The sequence below is a fragment of the Trichechus manatus genome, unplaced genomic scaffold (assembly GCF_000243295.1).
Source record: "Trichechus manatus latirostris isolate Lorelei unplaced genomic scaffold, TriManLat1.0 scaffold00035, whole genome shotgun sequence".
NCBI lineage: Eukaryota > Metazoa > Chordata > Mammalia > Sirenia > Trichechidae > Trichechus > Trichechus manatus.
The window spans coordinates 16,410,448-16,432,404 of NW_004443971.1; the positions used below are offsets into that span (position 1 = coordinate 16,410,448).

Here is a 21,957-nt window from a genome sequence, read left to right on the forward strand (position 1 = left end):
ACCCTATAGGACAGAGTAAAGTGCCCCATAGGGTTTCCAAGGAATGCCTGGTGAATTCGAACTGCCCACCTTATGGTTAGAAGCTGAACTCTTAACCACTATGCCACCAGGGTTTCCATATATATATATATATCTACATGTATACATGTATACACATATATAATTATTTTTTCATATTCCATGAAATGTCAGCAAGCATTAAAAAAAGGTTCTTCCTATTAAGAAGAAGGGAGATAGGTTTTGTAGGCCACTGGTTAATTTGGAGTCCTTTGGTGATACAAATGGTTAATGTGCTCAGTTGCTAACTGAAGGGTTGGTGGTTCGAGTCTACCTGGAGATGCCGGAAGAAACTTAGCCATGGAAAACCCTATGGGGCACAGTTCTGCTCTGACACACATGGGGTTGCCATGAGCCAGAACTGACTCAATGGCAACTGGTGATTTAGTTGTTCCAGAGTTAACTAGGCCCTAAGTGTGGTGTTTAGGGCTGACTCCTTGGTATCTTTTTATGGAACCTAAGAGAAATCAGTGTCTGCTTGGGAAAGGAAAAATGACCCCTTTTTATTTTGGTAGGGACAGGGATGGGAAGCGAGGGGTGGCGGAGACGGCTGGACCACCTGGTTTTGTAAGCGTTGGCGTTTTGTGGCACTTGCACTACTTTGTGGTAGAGGTTATTATTCATTTCAAAAATGGACTTTATAGCTGTTTTGTTGCTTTAAACATCTCCAAAAGTCTCAAAGGTGCTGAAAGGAGGTTAATTTCTAGAACATACGCGCCTTACTTTTTAGAGTTAACTCCAGACATGTAGAGGCTTTTATGTTTGAGTTATTGATAAACATTTGTGTATTTAGTGGTGACCTGGAACTTGGTCTTAAGGTGTTTCCTTTTGAAGTAAACTCAAAGTGTCATACTGGTGTAGAGACAGCATGGTGTAGCGTTTAAGGGCATGGACCTTGAGGCCCAACCACCTGATTCACATCCTAGCTCCTCCACTGACGAGTGTATGACCTAGAGCAGGTAGCTGTAAGATGAAAATAATAAAATTTGCCTCACGGAGTTGTTCTGAGGATGAAGTGAATCAATCAAGCATTTAGGAAAGTTATTAGCACACAAAGGCCTGGCAATCTACCTCCCAAATTAGCCAACGAAAGCCTTATGGATCACAACAGAACATTATACGACCTACTTGCTTTGGACATATCATCAGGAGAGATCAATCACTGGAGGAAGACATCATGTTTGGTGAAGTAGAAGGCCAGTGAGGGCATGGTAGACCCTCGGTGAGATGGACTGGCCCGGTAGCCGATACAGTGAACTCGCAACATGCAGGCGATGCAGGACCAGGCAGCGTTTCCTTCTGATATACATAAGGTTGCCATGAGTCCTAGCTGACTCGACAATATCTATCTATCTATCGTCTATCTATCTATCCTCTACAAACAGTTAGATAGTATAAGATTTTTGTGCCAATCAATTATAATAGTACATGATACAAAACTGTTTAATTTATGTATGTAGCTATGATACACATGTTGTATTTAATGCTTCAGCTGTCCAACCAAGGATAATAGACTACTCTAGAAAATGTCTAGAGGGAAAAGTCATCTTCTATTCTCGTAGAAATCTTTTGACTCCATTCGTAGTCAAATACCTTTGTTACTTAAAAGCTTTAGTTTCCAATAGAGTGAGGACAGCAATAAAAACTTTTAAAAAGTATCAGGCTGGGCATATCAACATTTATTGAAATACTGAAAAACAAAATTCCATTTTGTTGAGAAATTCCTGGCAAGAACTGACATGACAATATGCATTTCACTGGTACAGTAAGAAAACGTCAGCAAATAACCGACTTCACACCCTAAATGTTGCATGGATTCAAATCCAAGGCAGCTGCAGAAGACCTGTAATACAAATACTAAGACACAGCAGACTGTTTACAAACATAGACCAACCACAATAATCCCGACTAAGCCCAAAACCTTTATATTTGAGTCTGCTTTTGCTAATCAGTCCCGTAATTGATAAGGCGACTGTTGAGTAGGTGTCTGGTTACAAGCTGGGTAGCAATTAGACAAATTTTGTTTGCCAACTCTGGAGGCACCACAGACGTTGGCTGTGGCACACTGTTGCTTATCAGCTTCTGTCCTTGGTGTCACCAGCAGTGTGGATGTAATTCTTCGCGTTGCCATCTTTCTAACTGTTCCCATGGTGTCATTTACAAGGTTAACGACATACCGATACTCGACATTTTTTAGGTTTAATATTCAGTGGGGAGTATTGTACATTTAAAATAAGAAAAGGTGGATTTTAAGAATGTATTTTTTTTTTGCAATGTTAAAAATCTTCAAAATAACTACGCTTCAAATTTCATAACCGTCTTCACCCATGTTAGCCCTACATGATGGGACCATTTCGTGAACTGTTGACAACACCATTCCTGTCCACGTCTTCTAGTCAATTTGGTTTTTAACTGGGGAAAGCAGTGATGCTGCCATTCCATTTAATGCTTTGGATGTGACACACTGATCTGATTTTTTCATTGTCATTGGAGCCATGAAGCTGACACAGGTGACTGAGACTCTGCGTGAGGAGCCATCAATGCCCAGCTTAGCTAAAGTGTACCCTTCATGTGGACGAGTATTAGAGGTGATTAATAAAAGTAATAAAATAATCCTCTTCGTACACACAGAAGTCATAACTAATATCTTTGGTATACAACTTACAATGTTTGGAAAGAAAACCAGGTAAGACTCTACCTTGTTAAATTTACTTGAAAACAGAGGAAGCTACAAGTCACATAATTTACAAAAGACATTAAATAAACTACAGTAAGAATAATGAAGATTTACAGACATTTAATCAAGTGAATGATTTTAATTCATTAAGACCCTTCCATGTCCCTGAACTATGTTCCACTAACTTGAAAACATGCTACAGTAAACACATATATTTGGTTTCTTCAGTCTTGGCAATATCTTATACAAAAGTGAAACCAAGGAACAATAAATTAGTATCATAATTGTCTACAGTTGAAACTATGATATACAATATAAATAAACTATTCAAAAGCCAGAAACATTTATGAAAAAGTTAAGAGACCAGGAGATACCTCCTTTTTTTTTTTTCTTTTTTCTAGTTTTTTTTTTTTACAGTTTCTACACGTGATTGTGCGGCCGTAATCTCAAAAAATTAAAGTCTAAATGAGATTCCCGTTTTTGATTTTAGTGTCTCACGACATACATACAATAATTAAGTACTGTCAAAAAATAATTACCAATCAGAAAAATAACATTAATTACTGCTTTGCTATTTTGTAATATCACAGTTGTCCCCCCCACAGGACCTAAAGAATGTAAACACTATGTTTTATTTGACTTTAAAAGTATTAATACTTTATTTCAAATATTGATCCACATCTGCACAGCTACCTTTTAGAATCGTGAAATAAGGCAAGACTTTCATACCTGTGGCATTACACATTAATAATACTGACATCGTTGTTTGGAGAGATTTGCAATTGTTTGTCCTCCAATATTTGTTCTACAGCAGACTTTGGTCTATGACTTAGAAAGGTCAGTATCACTCTCTTCCTCTCCCTTTTTTGGGAAGATTTGCATTACCGTAACATCTTTCCAGGTAAATATCATTCTTTCCACTCCATGTTTAGGGGATGTGCAGTTGCAACACGAATGAGCTTTGAGTCAATCAATTGATCAGCTCACTCTTTTTTTCCTTTTGCATAGCTTAACATGCTTCAGTTTTGTTCTGAACTATATAGAACTGTGACTGTTTGGCATCCCAGAAAAATATGTTTAATGTTTTAGTTTTTCTATGGACGACTAACTTCGATGGTTAAAAAACTGTGTTATACCCAACAAGACTTTTGGCCAGAAATTTTTTAATGAAATCCAGCAATGCCAAAGCCACATTTCAGCAACAGTAGCATAAATAAGGTCTAACTTGCTTTAGCTATGGAGCATTTGCTGCAAAAGTTTGTAGTCATCATCCTTAATATTAACGCTTATATAAGATCAGAAGAGGGATACTGCCTGCTTTTTTTTTTTTTTTTTTTTTAACATTATGAACACGGAACAAAACAGACTTCAGAACATATTTAAAATGGCAAGCTAACATATTAATAGATCATTCTTATTAGCTGTTTGCAGGTGTAAGACACAGACATTCAAAATTAGGCTCATCGTGATTTGGTGGAGCTATGACTGGGGATGGCTGAGCACAGGTCCTCAGAACAGATTCCATGATCACAGGGGCAGAAGGTGCTAGGTCCTTGAAAGGAAGAGAGAAAGGTGATCGTAGGTACAGCTGATGCACTCTTGAGAATTGTCTGCAGTTCAGCTTTAGCATGGAGGAATTCTGTGAGCTCAAATCCCCCACTGTAGAAGCCTAATTAATAACACAGATCAGTTTCTAAATTTCTTCATAGTGGAGATAAGTTTAAATATACAAGAATTGTTTGGTCTTTTTTAATTCTGACACAGTGGTGTCATACATCTGTGAGTTCAATCCCTCCATTACAATGTCTTTTGTATGGAATCCTTTGGGGATGTGAAACATTTGATTCACAGTTTGCAATACAAATACCCTGATACATCATTTATTCGCTATTAAGTATTTATTATGCCTTTTAAAATTCAAGATCTTTCAACCAAGTTTTTAATTAGTGTTGCTTGGAGCAGTTCAGAGTATTTCTTTCTTTTCTTTTTTCTCCCCCCTCCCCAATGTCTCTTTGTTATGAACGCAGAGCTCTTAGGAGTTATAACTTATGCTCTTTTTGCATGCAACATCTCAATGAGGAGGTTATTATAGGGCACATCCCCGTTCAGGTGTTTGTAGTAGAGGTATTCTTCCGCCTGCATGCTGATGGCCCGGATTTCCGGTAGTCGGAGGAGCAGCTGCCCAAATTTCTCTGTCTGCTGCGGATAGTTGCACATTGTGTAATCCAGCAAGGCGGCATTAACTTGTTCCTGGACACCTTCGACCAGCTGGAAGTTCTCAAGGTTTTTGACATCTGAATTAAAAAAAAAAAAAAAAAGGAAAAACATTTCAATTGCATTCTAATTCCTGTTTACTGAAGCTGTGTGTTCAATTAATGGATGTATTTTCCTCCTGACATAAAGCATACTTTCTATGCTGCTGAATATTCAGTCAGCTGCACTCACCAAGCTTCCTGGGAAAATGATCACAAAAGAGCTTTAGGAGAATGTCTTGTTGAAATTCTGCATATACCTCAAATCAATTAGACACCAATGGATTTTAAGCAAGGTCATCTCTTTTAATATCTTACACAAAAGGAAAGGTTTGAGGATTCCGAAAGTAGAGGGATCATAATATGGCCAGCCAATGAGTCCCCAGAGAAAGACCTATCTTAACCTAGTATATTACACAATTCATATAATTCTGTATTAATTTTTCTGACCCAAGGTGAAATCTGTGTCCAGGGTATGATGTAGTTAATTCTAATAAAAAGTGACAGGGTTCCTGTTTCTGTTTTACATTTTCTAAATGATTCGGAAAGCCTTTGACTTGTCTAGCCTATGCTAATGAACCATCTGGTACACCCCAGTGACTGCCAACGGAATATTCGCTACTGGAAACTGGCTAAAGTATATATCTCGGTGACTAATGATCTTTATAAAATGGGAGCCTTGTCCTTTAGGCAGAATCCAAGCCGGGATGGTCAATGCCCTTTAACCTGAATGTCTGAATGTGGTTTCTAAATTTGGATACTTGGCTTTTGTTTTTTCCTCCTGGTCCTGGGTCACTCATCAAGAGAAGATGAACACAGGCAATTCATTCTACCTAACTTTGGCGAGCACCAACCGTTGTTTTAAGGCATCTGCCCTCGAGGTCCCCATAAATACTGAATTAAGAGAGAAACTCAAAGTCAAAAAAGACAGTCTGCCATACAAATACAGATATAGACCATGTGCAAGGGAAAATGGCATGTTGGAATTTCTCTTCTGGAGTCTATGTTAACTGTGCAACTTTTATATAATGTGTATATGGAAGCTCCTGGAAAAAATACACAGATATATGTGTGTATATTTACACAGACTCGTGCTCAAAAAGCAAACAGATACAGCCCCCCCCCCCATTTTATTTTCTAATTGGACAAAAATAAATAAGAGCAAAGAATGGCTGACTCTGGAGAAAGCAATGTAATACTATGACTAAAAGGTTAAATGTGTTACTCAGTTAATGATTACCATAGTCTCATATCCAGTGTTTTTGGCACTATGTGCTGTTAAACTTATGCCTGTACGTATATGTACATGCCCATGCTGGGATCCCTAAATGCATCGATGATGAGGTTGCTTTACATTTGATGTTGACATGTGTCCTGCATGATTTCAGCGTTTACATTTGGAGCCATAACTGTGCATTAATATGCTTTCTCCCTCCCATCTCCAAGTCTCTGCCACAAATTAAAAACAGGGAGGAATTAGTACTAAAATAAATAGATGTGTAGCGTGAGAGTTGGATACGACCTCTATTTCGAAGCGGGATGGAAACGGCAAGAATGTTTATTTATTAATACGATGTACACGTGCTTACGCTATCATGAGGTCTGCATCTTCTTATGGAATTTAAATTGGCAGCCAAGTCAGCGTCCACTTGATGTTTTATAAATGTGGCACTTTAGAGTTAGAAAGCATTTTCCATACCTTATTAAAAAATATTTTAATTATTTAAAGAAATCGTTATAAATGTGACGATGGATCCAAAGTTATACTGGGTTCCTATTATAAAACGTAAACAGTAAGGAAATACAGTTGATCCTCATTACTTGCAGATTCCTTATTTGCAAATTCATCTACTAACTAAAATGTATTCTTGTGGCGTGCTGTCAAGTCAATCTCGACTCATAGAAACCCTAAAGGACGGAGCAGAACTGCCCAAGAGGGTTTCCTAGGCTGTAACAGATCGCCCGTTTCTCTCTCCCTCAGAGAGGCTGGTGGGTTCAAACGGCCGATCTTTCGATTAGCAGTTGAGTGTTTAACCATTCACCACCAGGATTCCCTTTAAAATTTTAGTAACCCCCAAATCAATACCTGTGGTGCTTTTGCAGTCATTCGTGGATATGCACAGAGCAGTGAATATTTGAGCTGCCCGCCATGCTTGTCCCTAGTTGAGGTCACACAAGAGGACGCCCTGCTTCTGGTTTCAGCTTTTATACAGTAAACAAGGAGCCTTTTTGTGATCTATTTAGTGCCTCTTTTTTTTGCATTTTTGTGCTTTTTGTTGGTGATTTTGCTGTTTAAAACAGCCTCCAAGTGTAGTGCTGAAGTCTAGTGTTCCTAAGTGCAAGAAGTCTGGGCTGTACATTACAGAGAAAATACTTGGGTTAGATAAGCTTCTTTCAAGCATGAGTTATACTGCCGACTGTGAGTCCATTGTTAATGAATCAACCATATATACTAAATAACGTGTCTTTAAATAGAAATGCATAGTTCCTGGGTGGTGCAAACAGTCTGAGCTCAGCTGCTAACCGAAAGGTTGGCAGTTTGAACCCACCCAGCGGTGCCATGGAAGAAAGGCCTGGCGACCAGCTTTTGCAAAAATCACAGCCAAGAAAGCCCTGTGGAGCTCTGTTCTACATGAGGTCACCATAAGTGGGAATCAGCGAGACAGCAATGGGTTGGTTTGGTTTTGGAAACAGAAACACACACGAAACAACGTTGTGACCAGACGCTTGCCGGAACCTAACCCTGTATTTTCCCCTAGATGCAACCGCTCAGTATTTGCTAATTTAGTGTTTGCAGTAACTTTGTAGATATAACTAGCATGAGTAATGAGAATTAACTGTACTTTCAATATGTTGTACCTCAGTGTACAACAGAGAAATCTACATTAGTGTTAGCTTTGTCCGCTTACACACCTGTCTTATACCTTTCAAAGTTCTACATTCTAGTTATGAATATACTTCCCTCATAGAGTAGCATGGCACAGGGCTGATGTATTTAAAAATAGTTCATCTTCCTGTACACGCATGTTCCTCGCAGCATTATTCACAATAGCCAAAAGGTAGAAACAACCCAAATGTCAAGAGATGAATCAACAGATCAGTAGATACACAAAATATGGCATCTATATACAATGGAGTATTATTCAGCCATAAGAAGAAGTGAAGTCCTCATATATGCTATGACATGGATTAACTTTGAAAACATTATTCTGAGCTAGACATAAAAAAGACAAATATTGTGTGATTCCACTTAATGAAATATTTAGAACAGGAAAATTCATGGAGACCAGAAGAGATTAGTGGTTACCTGGGGCTGGGGTGTGGTGGTGGGGGAGGGATGGGGAATTATTGCCTAATGACTACAGAGTTTTGGTTTGGGGTGATGAAAAAGTGTTGGAAATAAATAGTGGTGATGGTTGCATAAGAATATAATTAATGCCACCAAATCATATACTTAGTGGTTAAAATGGCAAATTTTGTTTTATACATATATATATAACCACAATACATTTTTTTAATTGAAAAAAAAGAGAAAAGGAAAAAAACAGCTCATCTGAATTCTGACAAATTAGAAGACAGAAGTTACTTTTCTCTTTTACACATGACTAGGAAGTTGAAAAAGAAAACAAGCAACATCCAGTGTTACAGTGATTTAAACAATTTTTTAAAATTAGAAATGGAGCATTATTTTATGCTACAATGAAAGAGATTCTCACAAACCAGAGAAAGTTATACTCATAGAGATTAATAGGGAGGATGTAGGAATTTGCACAGTATAAAATACAAGATAAACGAATAATAGTCTTTTTAGAAAATTGTTTTTGAAACTTTCCTTTTTTTGATAAATGTAATTTTTGAGAACTGGGTTTAACATTCTGTGATAAATCATGACACTCTGTCGAAAAAATAACTAACAACAAAAACAAAGGATAGGTCGCAATTCTGGTTTATTTGCTTGCTAATATTATAGAATGATCATTTAAAATCTTCAGAACAGCATTGCTGGATAACTTCTGGGAATACTAGTCCTAACTGGCACCTTTCCCCTAAAAGTTTAAAAATCTATGCACTTTTCCTTCTAGAAGGAAAATATACGGGTTTCTTCTATGTAGGCCAAGTATCATACAATTTTTCTGTAGATTTGTCAGAGTTGAATTCACACAACTGAATTAATTTCTCCATTAAGCTATTGTTCTATGGATTTATCATTAAATGTATATATTTGTTGTGCTATTAATTGCCTCAAATATATAAAGTTATCTAAATAAATAAAGTTGTTCGGCTAATTGCCTCAGAGGTACTTACTCACTGAATGTCTATTTTGTTTCTATGTCTGTACAGGCAATTTGTAATTTGGTGACAGTGATCCTGATATTTAGGCAATAAGATTTAAAAAAGAAAAAGGGGAGGAAAATGTTCTGATTGAAATGCTCACGTATTCTGACCAAGTACTTGCTAGATATGGGCTAGCTCATTACTTTCAGCTACATAATGCTGTCCCCACATTTCTGCACAGCTTTAACTGTCCGTTTCCATATCTAGACTGTAAGCTCCCTGGTGCGAGGACCTGGTATTAGTCAAGGATTCCCCAGCAAATACTCCAGTCAATATTTGCTTTATATTGTTGGTTTATCTGTCCAAGACAGATATAATTGTGCAATGAGCTGTTACATCTACTCTAAATACCTCATAAGCCAATTCCTTTTTTTAAAATTAGAAACACATTTTCAAAAATTTTGATTTATACAACAGATCCCTCCCTGACATGAAATATATTAAATGGAATGGTGTTTTCGATTCAAATAATCATGTGGTAATCTGAGAAATCAAGTCCTAATTTACATGTTTTGCAACTGAGGCTTTTCATTGGCCTGTTTTGCTCTCAGGGAAATGTGCCTACATTCTCATTCGGATTTCGAATTGGATCCCGGGCATCCTGAGTCTCGTGAGTCTTGGGAGCTGACAAGACTTTGGTTTTTCCACTATAGTCAAAATGGTCCACAAGGATCTAAAAGCAATGGAGGAGATAAGTGCCAAAATACAGACACCACCGCCTCTCAGAAGACTTTGTGATTTTCTCCCTTTTATATGGTTCACTGTGTGTGTGGCTCACTGTGTGTGTGTGTCTCACTGTGTGTGTGTGGCTCACTGTGTGTGTGTGGTTCACTTTGCGTGTGTGTATAGTTCACTATGTGTGTGGTTCACTGTGTGTGTGTGTAGTTCACTGTGTGTGGGGTTCACTGTGTGTATGTGTGTAGTTCTCTGTGTGTGTGTGTGATCCACTGTGTGTGATCCACTTTGTATGTGTGTGTGTGGTTCACTTTGTGTGTGTGTGTATAGTTCACTGTGTGTGGGGTTCACTGTGTGTGTGTGTGTATGTGTGGTTCACTTTTATTTACTTTTTAGGAAGAGTCTAGAAATTTATTTTAAATGCATTGCCGAAATACTTATGGAATTTTTTTTGTGCTAATTTGCGTTCTTTCATGAAAATTAAAACAAAATACATTTAAATAGCAATTTAAAATCTTAAGCATTTTCTCTAGATTGCTGCTCCTACAAATCAAGCCCTATTTCACAGTAAGTAACAAATGATAGCTGGCATATTTGGGAGTCTTAACTCATCTGTAGCAGGAGTCAGTAGCGCCAGAAATTCACAAACGAACAGGTATTATACTATAAAACCAAAATCAAGCCTGTTGCTACTGAATTGCTTCCAACTCATGGTGACCCCATGTGTTACAAAGCAGAACTGCTTCATAGGGTTTTCTTGGCTGTAATCTTTACAGAAGCCGATCGCCAGGCCTTTCTTTCGCAGTGCCGCTGGGTGGGTTTGAACAGTCAACTTTAAGGTTAGCAGTCAAGCACAAACTGTTTGGGCCACCCAGGGACCAAGATATTATACTATTATGCAATAGTAAACCATAAAATCTGTAAAAAGTATTGCATAGTCCGGAGTGCTCAGAAATGCATGTTTTTGAGTTCTGATGTTTGATTCCCGTATTAAATAGCATTGCAGCACATCTGGATTTTAGAAGGAGACCCCCAGTCAGTTGGAGAAGCAGAGATTGATACAAGGCCAAAATTCCCAACAGTTCTTGTGTGGTGTTTGATGCAGGATCTCAAAGTCTCCTGCATTTGGCACTCAGTGGGCTCCTTTGAAATTGATGTAAGCTTCATTTTAATACAATTTAAAAACACAAATTAATGAGCCTTATCATTACAAATTCCAAGCTGGAAATTGTATGTAAACAGACAGAGGCATCCCCAACCCTTTCTCTATAGCCTTTAAATTTTGATGATTGGCATTTGGTGCTTCTCCTCTAAGTATCAATCTCTTATCATCTATTCTACTTTATTCACTCAGGGACTAATTACCAACTTTTTATATGAAACAGCGTTACTTTAAGCTCACAGTGGGGTGCTCAGATTTTTTTTCCATCCTTGTTGCAAAGTAAACCCTTAGGTCTTCTTGAATACATTACAGTGCTGGCTTTTCAGTCAGACACGAATGCAGGCTGTCTCTGAAGGAGAAGATCCCGGGTCTCTCCCCAGGTTCCTCCCTCGTGCGTGCCGCATGCTGCAGTGGCATAGCCTGGGAACCTTTCCATTCAACACACTCTACCAGACAGAGATGGGTCTTTTGCTGAGCAGGGGAGAGGGCACGCTAAGGCTCAAATGTAGTGTGTTTGTCTTTTGTTGAAATGATAATAATCTTTGTTAATTTTCCACAAGTGGGAAAAAAAATCTCATCTAGCTATTAAAAAGGTATAAAAGCAGGAAAAAGAAGTGCTATTTTGCACTTAGGAGCCCTGGTGGTGCAGTGGCTAAGCACTCGGCTGCTAACTGAAAGGTCGGTGGTTTGAACTCACCAGCTGCTCCGCAGAAGAAAGATGTGGTAGTCTGCTTCGAAACTCCATGCGGCAGTTTTGCTCTGTCATGTAAGGTCGCTATGAGTTGGAATGGACTCGACTCAAAGGCAGTGGATTTAGTTTTTTGGTTTTTATCTTGCACCTAGAGAATAATTTTTCCCCTGAGGCTTTTGCAAGGATGAAAACTGCAGGCTGGCGCACAATTTGTCGTCAGAGAAGACCCTTTCCTTTGATAATCCAGGAAAGGAAAAAGGTAGACATGAATTTTCTGTAAGGAATTAATTTTTAAAAGGGCTGAATTTGAATAACTTGCAGACATAATCTTGTAAGGACCTTTTTGGAAGATGGAGAGCAGTGTGCTAGTTCTTTTCATATGAACAAAATTCACTTAATAAAGAAGGGAGGGCTATCTACAGTTGGGGATGGGAAGACAGGATATTTTTCGTGCTGATGCCTATAATTAGATTCTATCCTCAGTTTACAGCAAAACTTGAAACCCAAGATTTTAAATTCAAGCCTGTAAGTCCTTTATGGTAATATGTCTGTGTGTGTGGAAATATAGGTTTATTAACCCAGCAGCTGTTTTTACCAATTGTAACATACAATTCAATGCCTGCGTATGCAAATTACTCGCAAGAAAATGCAGCCTTTGACAGGAGCTGTGTGCAGAAATTTGGGCATAGAACATATGTAATATTTATATACATAAGAAAAACAAGCCCTTACAATGACTGTGCATTATTTATTATTTCATACCTTCATTTATACACAATGTATGAATTCATTCCTTCATTCAGTCAGTCAGTCTGACCGTCTTGGGCTAGGCCCTATGCCAGGTGTTGAAAACACAGGAATAAAAGACACAGTCTGCGTGTCACGTAGCTCATTTAACGTGATAGAGATAAGCAGTGGGTGCCTCTGGGCACACAGGATGGGCGCCTAACCCAGGGCCCAAGGGACAGGAAGGGTTCCTGGGGGAGGCGATATGAGAGAGGAGTTTTGAAAAATGAGTCACAGTGAGCCGAGCAACAGATGGTGGAAAAGGCGTCCTGGCAGACAGTTCTATATAACAAAGACCCAGAGAAGCAGAGAAGAGGAAGGCGCTTGGAACACAGCTCAGCAGCTCAGCTTGGCGGGAAAAGGAGAGCAACCGGGCAAGATGAGGATGGAACGGAAGGTTCAAGGCTGTGAAGGGCTTTGATGTCAGAGTCTGGTTGTTGTTCTGAAAGCAATGCAGAGTCATTGGAACATCTGAAGAAAGAAGGAACTGGTCAGATTTCTGATTTAGAAAGAGCATTCTCGCCAGAACTGTGGAGAAGGAATTGGCATGTGAGGGAGGGTGAAGGGAAGCAGACTCCTGTAGGGAGAACAGTTAGCAGTCTGTCACACGAATACAGGTGACAAATACTGCAGGACCATGGTGGCGGGGGTGGGCTTAGAAGGCACTGAGATGGTTGATTCAACAGGGCTTAAAGACCTTGGATTAATTGGAAGTGAGAGAGAGCAGAGATCCTGGATAACTTTTGGGCAACTGTCAAGAGAGGATGGTGGTGGCCATCATTAAGGAAGAGAGGAAGAGCAGATTGGAGGGAAACATTTAATGAGTCTAGTTATGGCCATGTTGAGTTTAAGGGTTGAGTTTAACAGGACAATCGGTAGAGACCTCCAGGAAATGGCTGGAAAAGAAGGTTTAAACCTCAGCAGAGAGGCCTGGGCTGGTGGTCTAAATTTAAGATTCATTACTGAAATCCCAGAAGTCAGTGAGAATGTGTAGAGAGACTTGAGAAGAGGACTTAGGGTGGACTCTGGAGAAGGATAACTTATAAAGGATTCTATCGGCAGAAGGTATTATAGGTATTGTGTAATTAATACTCAGAGTGCTCCCAAGATCACAAAGTTATTACATAACACTCAGGGAATGAGGAACTAACACTTATCAAGCACCAGTCAATGTGCGAAGGATTATTTACTGATATTTTTTTCATTTAATTCTTAGAATCCTGTGGGGAAGGTACGGTTATTCCCATTTTCCTGACGAAGAGATTGAGGCACAGAGGGGTTGAGTAACTCATCTAGAATTTCACCACTAGTAGAAAACAGACCCTGCATTTGAACAGGCCTGCCTCACTCTAAAGCCTTTGAATACTACACCACAAGACCTCCCCAGGGAAATGGGATACCTGAACCATTTGGGGCTCCTGACTTTCAAGTCCTAGAACATTTTCCTCTGTGTCACAGCCTGCAAGTTTCTCTCACCTACTGTGGTTGGCGAAAAAGACATGCTAGTTAATCAGTTCAGTTTCTGAAGGGTCTCGTGACATGGAAGTGAACAACTTTCAGAGAATTTGAATGAAATAACATACTATTGATATTTACGTTTGTGCCTGACACCTTAATTTTTGATGATTCTGAAGGGACTTTAGCATGTTCAGTGACTATACCAGATCATTATTACAGACAGTAGTCACAGCTGTGATGGAGCACAGTCTCCTGTCAGAAGTGCCTTTGTGGGAAAAGTCTGGGCATCCCCCCAGACCCTAGCCCTTCCACCTGGACTGTATAGGTGCTGGGGATACTGAAAGCAGAGTTTCTCTACTTTTGCCTGCTTTAACATATCGTTTACAAGAAAGGGTTCCACTGATTAAAACATGTTCGAAAAACACGTGATCTTGCAGTACAATAACAATGCTAAAGGGAATAGTGGTCTAATCTAGTCCTAGTGACCAGCCTCGCACCACCGAGCAAGTCCCTCAACCTCTCTAAGCCTGTTTTCCCATCTCAACTCTCCTATTTCTTAGGACCACTTCAAAGTAAAATGATACCCTTAATATGAGCTGTGGTTGTTATTGGCCATTGACTTGATTCTGACTCATAGGGACCCCATGTGACAGAGTAGAACTGTCCCAGGGGGTTTCCTAGGCTGTGATCTTTAAGGAAGCAGGTCGCCAGGTCTTTTCTCCCTCGGAGCGTCCTGTGGGTTCCAACCACCGACCTTTCAGTGAGCAGTCTAGCGCTTAACTCTTGCGCCTCCAGGGCTCCTTGAAATATAAAAGTATTGTATACTCACAAGGCATTCGTTTTCTAACAATGTTGATGAAATTTGGAGACTTTACGTTTTTGTACTCAGCTGTTAGGTGATCTTCCTAAAGAGAAATCTGATCATTTTCCCAGCCATGAGATTTCATGGACAACAGAATCTCTGATGTTGGAGTTTTTCAAAATTAATGGAAGGCAGAGTGAGTACAAAGAATGTTCATGAAAACGTGACCAATTCTTAAGTTTCAACTACAGGCTTTTTCCACTCTCTCTAATTAATGTCAACGCCTGGTTTTCCCAAGCCATTCATGGCGCTCACACCATGGAACCAATCCAGGGCCTAATGCAGTGCCCAGAAAAGCCTGGGCTCGGGAAAGACCATTGCATGAAGAACGTCACCTGTAGTCATGCCTGCCCCTTTGTCAACGGCTCAAATGATGTAATCCCCAAGCTGCAGCTGACCACTAGGAAGAACATTCCTCACTAATTAAATGTCGTGGTTTCTAGTCTTAGTCCTGTCTCTCTCTGATTGTGAGATTGTGGGCAAGTCACTACTTCATAGAGCCTCAAGTTTCCTCATTTGTAAACTGCAAGGATCGAAGATCTCTACTGTCACCCACAATCCTAACATTCTATAACTTTATGATAATGAATCATAGTTCTGAAAGGAAGGCTCTGGATTCACACTGTTAACAGAGTAAGAGGTACAGGCCCTGCTCCCTTCACCCCATTAGCCCACCATCACCTGCTTTTTCACATAACTCTCTGGACAGTTACTTCAATTCTCAAAGATGGTATTTGGTTTCAATTACAAATTAGTTTGAATTTTGGTTATAGAGCGCTATGATTTGACACGATATAGCATGTGAAAATTGCAATTCAATTCATTTACATTAAAGCAGCCCTCTTTTTTACAGGGAACCACGTAGCTTTTGCAGATACAAAGCCTCCAGAAGTTTCAAAGCCAGCTCACGTGTGATATAATACGTCAGACATCTTTTCTGTGAGCACACAGAATACAGAATACAAACGGCATCACTTCAATACTTTGGCCAAAACAATATTTCATGAGTTTACATACACTTCTATCTCAGAATAAAACTGAAACCCCTTATCATACTCTAGCCCTGAGACCATGTCTCTTTCCTCACTCTCTCCTCTCTAGACACGCTGGTCTTGTTGTTTCTGCAAAACACCAACCTTGCTGCTACCTTGGGACCCTCACACTTGTTGCTCCCTTGTTCTGGATGCTTCTTCCTGTTTGTGTAGGATTCACTTCCCCACTTCACTCTAGTCTCTGCTCAACTATCACCTCCTCAAAGAAGCCTTCATTGACAACCTTTTCTAAAGAAGGTCTGCTTACTCCCAAGTCATTCTCTATCCTCTCACCCTGCTTTATTTTTCTTTAAAAATAAATGGACCATTCAATTATCCAACATCTACCTAGGAGCTCAAACCAGAGACCTAGTATCATTTTCTACTCCTCCTCCTCCTTCTCTGTTCTAATCCAGTCATCACTAAATCTTGAATCTGTCTCTTACTGCCCATCACCATAATTTGCCTCTATTACTTCAACAGTGTCATGGATTGAATTGTGTCCCCCCCCAAAATATCTGCCAACTTGGCTGGGTTATGATTCCAAGTATTGTATGATTGTGTAATCTGATATGATTTCCCTGTGTGTTGTAAATGCTATCACTATGATGTAATAAGCTGGATTAGTGGCAGTTATACTGATGAGATCTACAAGATTAGCTAGTGTGTTAAGCCAATCTCTTTTGAGATATAAAAGAGAGAAGTGAGCAGAGAGACATGGGGACCTCATGCCACCAAGAAAGCAGTGCCAGGAGGAGAGTGCATCCTTTGGACCTGAGGTTCCTGTGCTGAGATGCTCCTAGACCAAGGGAGGACTAATGTACTACAAGGACCTTCCTCCAGAGCCGACAGAGAGAGAAAGCCTTCCCCTGGAGTTGATGCCTTGAATTTGGACTTGTAGCCTACTAGACTGTTAAAGAATAAATTTATCTTTGTTAAAAGCCATCCACTTGTTATATGTTTCTGCTATAGCAGCACTAGATAACTAAGACAAATAGCTTCCTAATTAGTTTCAATTCTCCAACATTGCCCTCTTTTTTTTTTTTTAATTTTTTAAAATTGTACTTCAGGTGAAGGTTTACAGAACAAGTAGTTTCTCATTAAACAGTCAGTACACATATTGTTTTATGACATTGGTTAACAACCCCACGACATGTCAACCCTCTCCCTCCTTGACCTCTTTTTTTTTTTTGGTGAAAATATACATGGCCAAAGATACACCATTTCAAAAATTTCTGTGTGCACAGTTCAGTGACATTGATTACGTTCTTCCGGTTGTGCTGCTATTCTCACTTTAGATGAAGGTTTACAGAGCATAATAGTTTCTCATTAAACAGTTAGTACACATGTTGCCCTATGACATTGGTTAACAACCCCACTACATGTCAACACTGTCCTTATTCAACCTTGGGTTCCCTATCACCAGCTTTCCTGTCTCCTTCTGCCTTCTAGTCCTTGTCCCTGGACAGCTGTGCCTCATTAGCCCCATGTGTTTTATGGGGCTGTCCAATCCCCAAAACATTGCCCTTTTTAATCTCTTTTCCACACTGCAGCCAGAGTAATAGCTTTACATGCAAATCTGATTATGTCCTCAGTACTGGATGGCAACTAACAGCAAAAACAACCATGCTCTGCTTAAAATCCTTAAATGGTTCTCCAGTACTCTTAGGTTAACGGTTAATGACTTGCATTTATCTCGCTTGTTTATTGCTCCAATCTTATTTCTCACCCACCACTGACCCATCAACTTCTTTCAGTTTCGTAAATGTTTTTGGGCCCAAGCTGTTCCCTCTGTCTGGGACTTTCTTCCCCTCACCCTCTTTTGGATGACTCCGTCTCAGTGCAGACATCATTGCCTCTAGGAAGCCTCCACCTTTCTGTTGTGATTCCATTTCTGTTATTTGCTGCTGCTGAGTCAGCCCCGACTCATGGCAACCCCATGTACCATAGGGCCATCCCCATGACTGGTTGTGAATTGGACCACTGTGATCCATACGGTTTTCACTGGCTGATTTTGGAAGTAGATCACCAGGCCTTTCTTCCTAGTCCATCTTAGCCTGGAGTTTCCTCTGGAACCTGTTTAGTATCCTAGCAACAGGCAAGCCACCACTGGTGGCTGCTCATGAGATGCACTAACCCAGGTCTCCTTCATGGGAGGTGAGAATTCTACCACCGAACCACCAATGCCCCCTGTGATTCTGTAGCACCCACTATTTACCCATCAGGCAGAGAGTACTGGGTATTACATGATTACTTGATCGGCACTTGTAAAGACTGGGATATGTCTATCTTGTTAATGGCTCTGCTTCCCCAGGCCTAGCACAGTGCCTGGACAAGTGGGAACCGTGTCACAATTGTTGGTGAAAAAAAAGCGTTTTCACATTGATTTCAACAGTGTCCCCCTTGCTTGTGTCTGGAAGACCTTCCAATTATTTCTAGTCCCATCTCCCTTGTCAAGCTTTGTCTTGCTGGTCCAGTCACCCTTTAGGCTGTGCTTCCTCTATGAGATTATATTCTCTCCGAAGACAGAGATTCTGCCTTGAATTTTTTATTTCCCACACAGCACAAGTACAGCACCACACATAAAAGATACTTGCTACATGTATTATTAAACTTGCTAATTTGTCTTAAGCTCCCATGAATATAAAGTACATTCAAATTAAACTGATGAGGACATTGAGCATCTTCTACGTACCGACAGTCCCAGCCATTAAACTCTTAAACAATTTTCAAGTTCCTCACCATGTTAAATTGGCAAGCAATTTCAAAAATAACAGGACACATTTCCTATAATTTATCTCTAGAAAAAGTATAATGATATACAAAATTAAAGAAATTAAGTTTAGTGAATAGGAGAAGAAAAAACTTGTGGCTCATTTGATGTTGTGAAGAGGTAATAGGAATATTTTCCAGAAAACCCTGGTGGTGCAATGGTTAAGAGCTTGGCTGCTAACCAAAAGGCCGGCAGTTCAAATCCACAGGCTGCTCCTTGGAAACCCTATGGGGCAGTTCTACTCTGTCCTGTAGGGTTGCTGTTAGTTGGAATTGACTCAGCAGCAACGGGTTTGGGTTTTTGGTTTGGTTCCCATTGATCAGAGGAGCCCCGGAAGCACAGTGGTTAAGCATTTGACTGCTAACCAAAAGGTCAGCAGTTTGAATCCACCACCTGCTCCATGGGAGATCTGCTCGCATAAAGATTACAGCCTTGGAAACCCTGTGGGGTTCTACTCCATCCTATTGGGTCACTATGAGTCAGATTCAACTCCACGGCAACGGGTTTGGGTTTTGGTGCCCACTGATGCTAGTTTGGGGCCACATCAGCTAACCTAGAGTATTTACATTCTCCCTCTGTATATATGTTTACATTTGCAATTTGTTTTCCAGAATTCTTAGAGATGAAAATGAGGAGAGAAGGTTATACTAAGATTTTAAGAATTGTGAACTAAAACAGATCCTGTGTTGTATCAACCTCATATCAGATGATGGTGAACCCATATACAAACGCATGAGAACGAAAGGTAAAAATAAGTTTTCTGGCTGGGGATTGACAATGTTTCGAGCGAGGGACAGAATTACAAGGGGGTATAAAACCAAGACTCGTTGCCAGTGAGTCAATTCCAACTCATAGCGACCCTATAGGACAGAGTAGAACTGCCGCATAGGCTTTCCAAGGAGCGCCTGGTGGATTGGAACTGCTGACCTTTTGGTTAGCAGCCATAGCTCTTAACCACTATGTCACCAGGGTTTGTAAAAGGGGTAGAGGATGAGGCAATTTCCTGGTTTCCTGCTAAACTTGAAATAAAGTGTATAAAATAGACATAATAATAAGGGCAAATCCACATGTTTGAGAAAATAGGTAGCATATAACATCCAAGTGCTCGGGAGTCACAGTATGCGGCTGCCCTGCCAGGCCTTGGGAATCATAGTCCTTATCCTGTTGTAAAGACCATCTGTCCCCACAGACTAGGAAACATCCACACTGATAGGAAAGCAGCCCTCAGAGAGAAGTTCCTCACTCCACCCTGGTAGTCACGTCCTGAAACAGTTTTTGAATCATAAGTTTGCATTTGACTTCCATTCAGGCACTTTTGTGGTTTCTGCAAAGTTTTCTTATTCTTTTAGAGTAAGATATGAGGTTCAGTTTGTTCAGGTGGCAAGCCCAGACTATGAATAAACCAGCGTTATCATAAGAAAGAGAATTAAACAGGCAGATCCAAGTGGGGATATATTAAGCCAAATTTAAGCTCCAGTTGTTGAATTTAGCCTGTACTAGATGTCTGGTTTGCCTCAGGATAAATTCAGCTTTCCAGCTAATCGAACGAGGGAAACCGCCTCAGGTATGATAAAATTTACAAGAGAGCGCTGTGGCACTGTTCTTCTTAAAAATATTAGCTTAAAGGCATTCTTACTGTCTTTGGGATGAAGACTGTGTTTGCATTTAATTATTTGATTTCAAACTTTTATGAACTTGGATCAAATATTAGCTTAGCCAATTAAAACACTACTTTGTATGTGTGTGGCTAAAAGCCCAATTCAGCTCAACTTCCTCTGCTTTGGGAGTCCCAAACAGGTCGCTTACTGACCTTTGTAGAGATTACATATAAGAGAGAGAGAGAAATCCAAGGTAACATTTGAGAATATAAATGTACATTTAGTAAACAAAGTGCTGTATTCAAAATAAATAGTTGAAATATTTCTGCACGTTACAATGTTAGTCTAGAGGACAAAAAATGTAGTCTTCTAGATTTTCTAGCCACACAATCAATACTCCTTCATAGTTCAGCATTTTCAAGCAATTCTTTTCTTTCAGACTCCTACGTTAGTCCACGGGCCACAGTGCTGTTTGGATTGCCAGGAGCGGCTTCCTGGTTCTCAGCTTTATTCTCCACACAAGGCTGGTTAGAGCCTGTGGTTTTCTATTCTCCAGGTCTTAGAGGGTAGCAGGGGACACCAGCTCATGCTGAAAGGGGAAAAGGATGAGAAGGGAAGAGGATGTCGTGGGGAAAAGAAGTACTAATGATCAGCAGGACACCTTAAAAAACAAAAAACTTTTCAAAATGGAAATGCTGAATAAAGCTATTCAACAACTTCTATGAAATAATCAGTTTTATATTGTGTAACTTGTATTACTCTTATTTCAATGCCAGTAGTTGATTGGGCAGGAAACCTTGTAAAATGGTCTGTTGAACTTAGCCCTCTGGCACCAAAGCCATGATGTGGTAGGTCTGCCTGGTGCTGAAGGCACAGGTGTGATCTCCACTGTAGTGCTCTGTCCCCAACACCAACTCCACTGGCTGATGTCGCCCTGTGAGACACCTTGGCAATGAGCTGACTAAGCAACTTCGAGCCTCCTATGGAAAGTATGATTAGATGTGAATGAAGTAAAACCACTAGAGAATCATGACTGCTCTGGGTCTCAGCTCTCATCTTAGGTAAAAACTGGAATCATTTCCACAGAAGTCTGAAACCACGACATGAACGTAACATACCTAAGTCAACTGAAAGAATGAGTATTAATTGTTTTAAAAGAATGAGCCACATTATGTTTAAATCAATAGAAGGATGTGTAACAGGGTAGAAATTCTGCTTTCCAAGGAGCAAGACATATAGAATATGGAAAACAACACCACATGTTCTAAAGAGTTTGGTGATGGTTCACTCATTAAAATTAGGCAACTTGAGCCCAAAGAAGTCCATTAATGGGGAAAAGACAGTTTTTTAACAAATGACGCTGGCAAAACTGGATGTCCATCTGTAAAAAAATGAAACAGGACCCGTATCTCACGCCATACACAAAAACTAATTCAAAATGGATCAAAGACCTAAGTATAAAACCTAAAACTGTAAAGATCATCGAAGAAAAAATAGGGACAACACTAGGGGCCCTAACACATGGCATAAATAAGATACAAACCATAACTAACGATACATAAACACCAGAAGATAAACTAGATAACTGGGATCTCCTAAA

The 21,957-nt window shown here is 39.9% G+C and overlaps 1 protein-coding gene across 3 annotated transcripts in view; it reads right to left on the bottom strand.

Moving 5' to 3' along the window:
• Positions 1–3,182: 3,182 nt before the first annotated feature.
• NR5A2 (nuclear receptor subfamily 5 group A member 2) overlaps positions 3,183–21,957 on the bottom strand; it is a 155,546-nt gene continuing 136,771 nt past the window's right edge. Inside the window, exon 8 of one of the 3 annotated variants that reach the window (XM_004375318.1) lies at positions 3,183–5,028. In XM_004375318.1, coding sequence (XP_004375375.1) covers positions 4,781–5,028 — 248 coding nt within the window. In that variant the 3' untranslated portion in view covers positions 3,183–4,780. The remainder of the gene's footprint in view (positions 5,029–21,957) is intronic. The other 2 variants (XM_004375319.2, XM_004375320.2) reach the window with 2 other exon arrangements.